The 11,292-nt window shown below is 35.6% G+C and overlaps 1 protein-coding gene across 1 annotated transcript; it reads left to right on the forward strand.

The window, feature by feature from the left end:
- The first annotated feature begins 210 nt into the window (after positions 1 to 210).
- LOC144438033 (arylsulfatase B-like) lies at positions 211 to 10,493 on the forward strand. Its single transcript, XM_078127066.1, has 13 exons — positions 211 to 249; positions 1,152 to 1,255; positions 1,802 to 1,923; positions 2,744 to 2,835; positions 3,584 to 3,685; positions 4,379 to 4,442; positions 5,785 to 5,882; positions 6,722 to 6,858; positions 7,686 to 7,750; positions 8,540 to 8,675; positions 8,929 to 8,987; positions 9,179 to 9,274; positions 10,324 to 10,493. Exons 1-13 carry the CDS (start codon positions 211 to 213, stop codon positions 10,491 to 10,493), a joined length of 1,284 nt encoding a protein of 427 aa, XP_077983192.1.
- The last annotated feature ends 799 nt before the right edge of the window (positions 10,494 to 11,292 follow it).

The raw sequence follows: 11,292 nt of genomic DNA on the forward strand, positions 1-11,292 counted from the left end.
GAACTGGGTGGGGAATAAGTTACAATCTCGATCTGGGAAGTAAAGTGACGAACCATACATTTCGGTCTGTATGAGCTATTCATGGGTGTTCGTGTTTTCTCGGTTTTGGAGTGACTTAGAGTGAACTGTATAGTAAGTGTGCACGTTCGCTACATCGTTAGTTATAGGGAATGAATAACGACAACAGTATAATGGCCATTTGCCGTTAACATGTACTTAATTCAGAGTATGGGTATGGGAGAAAAGGAGGCAAGTGAGTGATCATACGAACGAAAAGGGGTAAAAAAGACATCAAATATTATCAAGCTGTGGCATTTGTCGCACAATCGATTTAATAAGATGATGCCATTTTCTGAAGAAATACTCATTGCATTGATTTAATTTATTCTATTCAATTCAGCACCCGCGCTGCTCTAATGACAGGAAGATATTCGTCTAATATTGGCTCGCAGGTAAACGTTTGATAACTTTTTAGCTACTACGTACATACAGTAACTATATTTTATATTGTTGTTTCATCTTTTTCATACCTGATACAATTGTATTGTAATAGTGAGTACAAGAGTGTTGTCAGAATGAAAATTGTCCATCCGTTACCCTGTCACAGAATTAGGCAGGAAAAAATAATTGTGTGTTTCGATAACATGGCCTAGAGTAAACAGGGTATGTATGTTGGGAGTTTATATTTACTTTATTTTCCCATTTTAATGTTTTTCCTTTTTCGAAAAAATATCACTTTTACACCAAAACAAACAAAATTCTGTCAGAATATCCCTTTGTGATAGTTTTATGAAATGTAGACACATCGCTGAGGGGAAACAAACAGACGTGCATGATGGTCAAGAAGACTAAGAATTTCTTATCTTTTTGTTTGAAATGTTAAACAAATTAGGATTGGAGGTTTCAGGATCGGTCGAGTTATCGGAAACACGTATTTTTTTTTATTTGGCCTTAGAAGATGGTGTCTGTACCAAAGTTGCTTTCAAAATATAAACAGTCTTATATTCAGTACGATGATAATATTATTCAATCTTATCAAATACCCGTCTGAGCCATCTGAAACTATTACATTTATAGTAGCCGCTGTCGTTTTACCTGCAGTAACTTTAATTACTATAGTCGAGATCATATTCATATTTCCTTCATCGCAGCATTTCGCCTACCTTGCAATGTACCCACACGGTGCACCCACATACCACGATTTCTTTCCAAAACTACTAAGGGATGCTGGATATTCAACATACGGCGTCGGAAAGTAAGTGTTTCAGTTATCCAAGTCAACCATGATGATCACTTCACGTTAAGCCTGTAAAACTTTGCATTTAAATCTAAAACTTCTTTTCACTCTCTACTAAATGAACAAATCGTACATTCATTGTACATGTGGCTGTCACGATCTTTTCTTTGCAACGGATTTAAGTATAGTACTTTACATGTATATCAGTCATTACTGGATTCGGTATCGTGTGTTGTGTTCTGTCAGTTCGTTGCGTTGAAGAAGATGATTCTGTAACTGTATTTTGGAAAAACAACAACACAAAATAGAATTTTTTTTTCTGGGCACTGACACAGATAACCCTCTTCGAGAATCATCGTGGAATTAGAATGTCTGACGTTTGGTTTCTATCTAGGTGAACATTAATATTTGCTCGTTCTTGTAATCTTAAACATCCAATGGCCTGCACGAACACTGTATGATTGTTGGTTCTGCTAAATGTATACAAACACCTTGTATAGCTCTTCTAGTCAGAAGAGTTGGTTGCATTTCATGCGTATGTTGATGATTTCTATTGCTTTGCAGATGGCATTTAGGATTCTGCAATAGTTCATATGTTCCAACTGGTCCAACACGTGGTTTTGATCATTATTATGGTTTCTACAATTTCGGTGTTATGTATTATGAGCATACCAGCAGCGAATGGGGTAAGGAGTCCCTGTGATTCATGTGATAACTTTGATATTCTATCGTCCGATAAAGTTTTGAAGAAAATCTTCCCTCTCCTTGCCAAATTCATTGACCCTTATTCATGTGTATCAGAATCAAAATCATAGTTGATAAGTTGCGGAAACCAATACCGATAAACAATCAACGGCAGAAGAGGGCGAAACACTATATGGGTGCCTTGAAGACATCCACCGATCCAGATGTGCCAAAATGATTGTCTAGTTTGTTTTAGTCTGTGATTGTTCTTGGTAAAAAACGAGTTCCTGTAAATTTCTGTATTCGAGTGTGATATTTGAAAGCAGCTGAAGTGGTTTAAGGTACTTTTCACCGAGTTGGAATGTTGGTAGTCAGCAAATTTAAAGCTCCTGGATTTGATTGTCCTCTTTGGTCTTCTTTGTGGTATGATATATGTGTCATGATGTATTTCTGGTGTTAGGCCTCGAGCAACTTTAAACAAGAATGCGAGACGAAGTTCTCGTCTTCTTTCCTGTAGTGGGCAGATGTCATTATATTTGAGCATTTTGTTGATACTGCCAGTTTGTCTTGATGTGTAGTTATTTGTGATAAATCTGACATTATTGTCTTCAAAAGTATAAACAATCTCGTCAGAGAATCAGAAGTGTCTTCAATACAATTTATAATTTTGATATGCTGGGAATGCAAACTATTAGCCTTGTTTACTGTGATAGATGGCGCTGTTTATTACAATCATGTTGAAGTGATCTGCCAACGACCATGTAGTGCAAATCTATATTGTGCGATGGCTATTTTGAAGGTTATTTCTGTTACTTTTTCAAGGACCTGGATTTCCTGGCGAACACTTGGGCTACGATTTAACAGATGACGGTGTACCACAAAGAGGACCAGAGACCTCTTGTGTCCACAACTCCGTATGTATCTATCTACTAACAGTGAATTTCGCAACACCATTCAGTTTTCTCTTTGATACAACAAAGTAAGAAACCAACAAGAAACTGCATATGCAAGATAGCAAGATATCATGTTTTGCTACATTTAGTCAAAATGAAATAAACCTTTTAAATGTATTGCAACACCATGCAGACATTCGGGCGCCAATGTTTTTTTTATTAGTATCAAACACTCGATGAAGGGCGGGTAAAATGTCCTTTGCGGTGTTCATTTTGCTATCTTAAAGTGTAGCATGTCCAGTTTCTTATTGGTTTCTGCATGGTTGTATCAGACAGAAAAGTTGAACGGTATTGTGAAATTCGCTGTAGCAAGTCTGAATTTTAAACTTTGATAAATAATCACTATTCAGAGCTAATGTGTCCACAAATTATGGAGTCACACTGTATCCATCGATTCATCATCTAGTTTCTATATTCAGTTATTACTAAAAATTTGGATATTCCCAGGTGTATTTGAAGGATGAAATCACTCAAGGCGTGACTCTGTGATCATCCAATTGAAAAAAAAAATGAAAATATAGCTTTAAGTCCAAGACTTCTAACAGTTTCAATAGTAAATTGAAATACGTTTAATCAATTGTGCTACGATGCCATTGAAACTAATCTTAACGTCTTCACAGACAAACAAATACTACATTGTCTGATTCTCAAATATGTTGACAGCATTTTCTTTACTCACGTTTCTTTCCGTTTTTGTGTGGCACAACAGGAATTGTTCCAGAAGAAGATTTTGTCTTACATTGACGGTCATGATCCTTCAGAACCAATGTTCCTTTATACTGCATTCCAGTTACCACACACACCTTTACAGGTACGATTGATCGATCGATTGATTGATTGATTGATTGATTGATTGATTGATTGATTGGTTGGTAGTTCGGTTGGTTGTTGGTTGGTTGATTGGTTGACTGACCGACTTACTGGATGGGTGTTCGGTTGGTTGGTTGGTTGGTTGGTTGGTTGGTTGGTTGGTTGGTTGATTGATTGATTATATGGTTGATTCTGTTGGACGTAAGACTGGTATTGAAAAAAATTACCTCTATCAACTTTTAATTTTATGTTACATTTTTTGAGAACCGATAGGTTTGGTATGTTTTTTATTTTCATGTTTTATGGAAAATCTTCATAATTATAACAATCCTTATAAGAACGGACATGAAACTACCAAAGGTATATTGGCTGTAATTCCACAAATGTTTAACCCGAAACAAGTTACAACCGTCAAACAAATGATCATCTAACATCTTTGTGATCACAAAATGCATATTGATCACCAATCATCGTGTGTATGTATGCATGTATGTATGTATGTATGTATGTATGTATGTATGTATGTATGCCTACAAATGTGTGTATGCATTTATCAGCAACAGTACGTATCTGACACATCGCTTTAAAAAGACAAAACAGATGAAACTGTCCAGTCAAACTGAGATATGGAGGAAGTAAAAGAAATAAAGAAAATATTCGTATGTCCTTACATCAGGTTTTTATCACAATTTAGGTACCCAAAAAATGGGAAGATATGTATTCCTGTATACCCAATGACAATCGTCGTCTTTACTGTGGTAATGTATACAGTTCAATGATTATTCAACATATTAAAGCTGCACTAGATGTAACTGGCGTATTATTTTTTTCGATCTGGCCATCATCAATATATTCGCTGAAAATCGCTGAAATACCAATAATTAGACATTGTATATGTCTATTAGAGGTCTTTTTCATCTAACTCGGAAATAGTGAAAATGGTAGTTCTTTTTCGGTGAACATGTGTCACCGAAATGCAAAATGGAGTCTTAGATTTTGTTTGTTTTTCAACCAATTTTCCCCGTTCCAGAGGAAAATCAGACTTCTCTTTCGAGAATGTACAATGTTCTCGCCGTAGCAGTTTTTAAGGCCAAAGAAAAAAAATTATTTCTGGTCAGTGTGAATCACTTAAATACCCCGCTTTGATTTTTTTTCTTTTTCTTTTCTTTTTCCAGCTAATGCAGACTGCAGATCCAAGGCAAAACACAAACTAACCCTCCCTACATCAATTGCTACTTCAGAAAAGAAAACTGCAGAACTAATCATAAACAATTTTTAAAAAATTTGTGTCATCACACCACTTTAGGCAATTTTTCTCTGACCAGAAATAACAACTTTCTTTTTACCAAAAATATGCCAACATCTTATTAAAACTGAAAGCTACATTGATAATATTTTTAGGACTGATGCGATAAGGTATCGCAAATGTGTGTACCAAATTATACTGAATTTTAAGATTGTATTCTTGGGATATAGCCTGATTACCGAAAATAAAAACCATTAATTACGTAAATTGCTCAGTAATATTCATGAAATGTTTAAAAAACCTATCCAGTTCTTGCCATTACCCTACGGAACACGTTTGCCAAATTTCGTTTGAATTGAGTCAACCGTTTTGGAGAAAATTGTAATACAGACACACACACACAGAGAGACAGACACACACACACACACACACAGACGCTTCACCCCTAATACAAAACCTTCCTTACGGGAGGTAAAAATAGTGATTCATTTTGGTTACGGACCTAAAATCAATTCGATTGAATATATTGCACAATACCATGTTTACTGTTACACAAATATGGTTACTAACCGGTGATTCAATATTGAGTAGTAATCATTATATCTTATAAAAACACTTTAATTAAAAACAAAACTAAAAGTTCCGTTCCAATTGCAGTTAGTGAACCTTTATGATGCAAGTACATTCTTCAAGATACGATGGTTGAAGACAGTATTACTGTATGATGTCAATCATTTCGCATTTCTATACCATTACTCCTTGTTTGGATAACGTTATAGTCATAAATTATGTCAACTCCTCGTATGAATAGAAAATATTATACAAAATTTCTCATTTTCTATTTCTCTGTCCAGGACAAGTAACATTCATGGATGCTATTGCTGGCTCCATAGTCGATGCATTGAAGGCCAAGGGAATGTTTAATGATTCACTTTTTATTTTCCATGCTGATGTAAGTACTGTAACAATGAGTTGATGGAAATCTTACCAAGTTTTTAAAATCATCTTGCGCGACAAACATCTTGTCCAACATTGCTGCACTGTCTTTGCGACGGCGGTGAACTGCAGTTATCATTTAAACTTTGACGCGTTCATTCTGATATTTTAGCTATTTAGCTATTGTCCTCTGTTTGTGCTTGTCGCCAATGCGGTTCTCTGATTGGCAGTTATTTATATCCCTGAACTGCAGAGATGACCTTTGCTAGACCTCGGATGTTCCATCCTCGGTAGCGATGTTCAGTCGTATTGTATCTGAAGAACATCCGAGGTCTAGCAGCTAGACTAGCCAGACAATAACATGTGGAAATGGTAATTAAATTTTTTGTGACCCAGACGATATGATTTGGCAACGTCTCTGAGGTATCTTTTAACCGGACGATAAAATGTGACAATGTTGGTAAGATTCTTGTTTAGCCATACTTTTTGTTTCATGTATGGTGATATTCTTTGTAGAAATACTATTGCACGCATGTCACATTGTATAATGTTACATTGAGTGTGCTGTTTCTTTCATTCCTTGATGTACTTGCAAATGTCTTAAAGTGGCACAAGCTGAGTTTATAAGCTTTTTACTCTCACAAGGTATTAAAAATACATGAATTTCCTGATTTAAAAAAAAATATGTTCATGAGTTATATCTTAGAGTTGTCAATTGAAGTGGTGGTTAAGTGTGCTTCAGTGGGTACAATAATGTGAGTACCTTTCCTATATGCACTAAAAACTACACCTAAACACGTATAAACCCAGCTTGTGATCCCTTAAGTTAATCAATGTTTATATTCCCGTTAACAGAATGGTGGGGAGGTACGAGCCCAAGCATCTAACTATCCATACAGAGGAGACAAAGGCACTTATTTTGAAGGTGGAATAAAGGCTGTTGGTTTTATTTCTGGCAAAGGAATTGAAAAAACTGGTTACACTCATGAAGGGTATGCACATGTATATGAATCATTTTCCGAGGTCGTATCAAGAGATGTACATTGAAATCCTTCAAATTATGTAACGTTTCAGAAACATTCCGTAATTTGACATTATGATGTACACAGTATCACAATCCTATACAAAGGCTTCAATTGTGAACCATACTTATATTGGAAACATGTTGTTGTTGTTGTTGTTGTTGTTGTTGTTGTTGTTGTTGTTATTATTGTTATTGTTGTTGTTGTCGTTGTTGTTTTTTCTTGATATAGAAAACATTGAAATCTCACTGACCATGACAGTTATAATACACACATATCTGCTGACCATTTCTTTAGTAAGATCGCCTTTGATTGCACCAAGACAGAAGCGAACCAAAACTATAGCAAAAATGTTGTGATATGTCGGCATTAGTAAGTGTCATTGAAAACCGGTTAATATATCATAGGATTTTGATATGATTACACTAGAAAGTTGTGACATTTTAACTGTGTAGACTTTTCCCCTTACATGCTGACTTCAAGTACCCAGATTGTAACATGTACTACATAAATAATAGATGTACTTTGTGTTTGTCGTAGCTCGTCGAAACTAAAAAGATAAATCTCTCCACAGGACAATATGACAATATGAACTTCACTTGAGATAAAATTGTGTAAATAACCCATGACTTTATGGAAGGCAGTGTTATGGACTATCAATATACACGATTTCAAAACATGTATAATAGAAGCATTTGACTATTGACAAGTGTATTATAAAAGTGGCTTGTAGCATTCTGTTAAATTAATGTTTCGTGAAATTATTTTTTTTTTACAAAGTTCTGTTTACCTTTCAGTCTGTTTCATATAACTGACATGTACCCAACTGTGGTCCACGGTCTACTCGGAGAAGACATCCCAAGTAAGGCACCCTTACTGCAAATTTTGTCAAATGTCGTAAACCACAGGCCTCTTTAATTCAAAGAAAACTAGAGCTTCAATAAATAACTATTAAAATGTATACCAGTCTGACTGCTCCACATATATTAATCACAGGAACATTCATAGGAGAATCTGTATAACATAGCATACTAATAATATTGTGAGATGAAAACTACTGGGCATTGGAAATGGGACGGACAGAAAATGTCTTGACTAATCCCTGTCTTGGTTCAGATATCATTCACAGAGCACTACTTATTTCTAGTAACAATTACAGCTAAAATTATATTGGTTTGGTGTTTAACTCATGTAACATGATATTTTTTACACACATGTACAGTCGGACAACTTTTAATGGAAAATAAACAATTATATAGGTGCCGCACACAGTGGTGATGTAGAAGTAGTCAAGTTGATATGTTGATAATAAAATCTTCAAATCCATGTGTAACGTTTTCCTGTTTTTACGGCACTGTAAAAGAATAATAATGCTTATTACTGTTCAGTGTGATTGGGCAAACGATGTTGCTGTGTTTGTTGTGCCTCTATTATTGTTAGTCTACAGTTGGAATATGTCTATCTTAGTGTCAAAAACGTAATGTCCGGTGAGAGAAACACCAAACCAGTCTTCTAAATTCCTAGAATATTTTCATCACAAAGTATTATCTGAATTTCTGTTTGGCTGGTATGTGGAACTAGTACTGAACCATCCTGAAAGCATGGCAATTTTTCGACTATTAAAATTGTACTGCATTATTCTTTATCTCAGGTGATCTTGATGGTATAGACTGTTGGGACGCTATGTCGAAAGGAAACGAATCACCACGTACCGAAATGCTCATAACGGTAGATACAGAGTTTGCGAATGTTGAGGGTTTGCTTGGAGCTAATGTGACTGCTATCAGGTGTGTCATTTAATTTGTTGTTGTTGTAGTTCGATTGACAATTTTAAACGTGTCTTTCTACAATATATCGCATTGATATTGGTAACCCGGCTGCTTTAATATAATGGTAATTTTGATAATCATAAAAGTAAAGTTTACATGTCTGTCTGTCTGTCTGTCTGTCTGTCTGTCTGTCCGCCCGTCTATTTACCTGTCTCCCAGTATCTAACCATAAACTGTTTCCCCATTCACCTTTATTTAATCTTAATCATAGAAAAGGTGACTGGAAACTTATTATTGGATATCCAGCCTTCTCCTACGTCAGGAAAGAATGTAAGTTTCTCTGAAAGGTTCCTTAACTATGACAATTATGTGGACACGCTTATTATCAGTTAATTAGCACACATGCTCATCTTTTCTCATATTCTATTGTCATGGTTTAAGGTGGAGTGTGGTCCCAAAGTACGCCCTCTTAGTTGACAAACAAACAATCGTGACATTCGTATTACTATTGTACGTTTCAGTTGGTTGGTATCCCCCTCAATACACAAACTGTGATCTTGACAATATTCCATCTCCTGAAGGTCCAGAGGTCGACGTTCGATTGTACAACCTTAAAGGTAAGGCCCCTGATCGTTTTCAAATAAACGTAAGCCAGTCAAAAGTCGTACCTCACTGACAAAACAGACATGGCGTTTTTAACCATCACAACAATAATGAATGCTCACCAAATCATCATTGGAAATGAAAAATTTGTACATGTGGCATTATTGCATTAGTTAATTAATTAATTAATTTATTTATTTATTTATTTATTAATTCAATGCCAAATTGGACTGTAAAACTTCATTAATTAATTTGTTTGTTTGTTTTGTTTATTCAGTTACATGATTTGTTTATTTTCTTGTGCATGTGTCTGTCTGCTTGTTTGTTTGATTGTTTGTTTGTTTGTTTGTTTGTTTGTTTGTTTGTTTGTTTGTTTGAAAAAGTAAGTCTTTAGGACTATATATAGGTCATGGCTTCATTACTGATCGTCTACTATTTCATATACATAGGGCGCTAGGTACAGCGCTAACCTACACCATAGACCGTACACGAAATGTAGGGTTTATGCTTACAACTCTATTTTCAGCAAACAAAAAAACTTGATTCCCCTCACCCCCCGAGGGAATTAGAGTTCGGTGGCTAATGCAAGTAACACCGTGAGATCACTAAAATCTTCAATACAATCTTTATCCTTAACTTGATCTCCACCAAATTCTCATTTAGTTCTTTTATCAAAGGCAAGCTTTCCACAAAGTGTCATGTAAATCCATCCGTGTTAGTGAAGTCAAGTCAGTTATACAAATATATACATATATACAGTACACGGGTGATTTTATTTTTACATCACAATGAAAGTCAATACAACATGTAAGGCCAAACTACTAAAAATTCACAATTGACAAAGCCGTGTGGATTTTAGTCAACATATTAGCACCACATACATGCACATGAGGTAAAGATAATTTTATGTGTGAATATTGATATAAATTTGGTATTTTCTTAACCTGAAACGTCTATAGCATATTCAACTAGAAATTAATTCTAGGGAACATTGTTTAAAGAAATAAAAACTTATGCAATTGAATACGTGGATTGGAAGAATAAAAAACCTTTTTTTGTCTAGCTGATCCATATGAGTACCACAATGTAGCTGATCAAAACCCTGGTGTCGTTGCTGATCTTCGTCAAGCCCTGGAAAAGTATGAAGCGACAGCTTGGAACTTTTGGCCTGAACCAACGACTGCTGCTAGCCCCGCCAATTTTGATGGTTTCTGGAGTCCAGGCTGGTGTTGAGATGATCGCCTTGTCCAGGAAATGACGTAGAGCAGAGCGGCAGAAAGTAACACTTGCGGTTTTAAAATTTGAAGCTAATTAGCAGACTATCACTATCTGTTATTTGCATTGCTAGCGCATAGTATGACTTCAAATAGAGAGAATTCGAAAAAGTTTAGAATAAATTTCTTATTATTGGAACAATTACTAATCGTGTGCACTGTGCATTGTGTGTGGTGTGTGTGTGTGTGTGTGTGTGTGTGTGTGTGTGTGTGTGTGTGTGTGTTTGGAAAGGTTTAATATGATTTGGCCACCTGTTGATTCGACGCATACCAGCAGAAAATTATTGTGTGTGAAACTGTTCAATACTGTGGTAGTATGGTTAAGCATCGTATCAATTGATCTATAACTTACAAGGATTAGATGTATTGACAACATACTGTTGAGAGTTTCCCCACTGGCCAAATCTCTGATTGTCTAGTAAAATTCAACAGTTTTTTGTTTTCTTTTGCGTGATCTAACCTTACCATGACAATACAAAAGTCTACATATTTGAAGAACCTTTGTGTATTATCCTACAATAAATTCTTACATGTACATACAAATGATCCTCCCTACTCACAATCTTCCCACATGTACATAGAAAGGATCCTCCTTACTTATAGTCTCCCCACATGTACATAGAAAGGATCCTCCCTACTCATAATCTTCCCACATGTACATAGAAAAGATACTCCTTACTGATAGTCTTCCCACATGTACATAGATAGGATCCTCCCTATTCATAGTCTTCCCACATTTACATAGAAAGGATTCTCCC

Source organism: Glandiceps talaboti, chromosome 7 (genome assembly GCF_964340395.1).
Source record: "Glandiceps talaboti chromosome 7, keGlaTala1.1, whole genome shotgun sequence".
NCBI lineage: Eukaryota > Metazoa > Hemichordata > Enteropneusta > Spengelidae > Glandiceps > Glandiceps talaboti.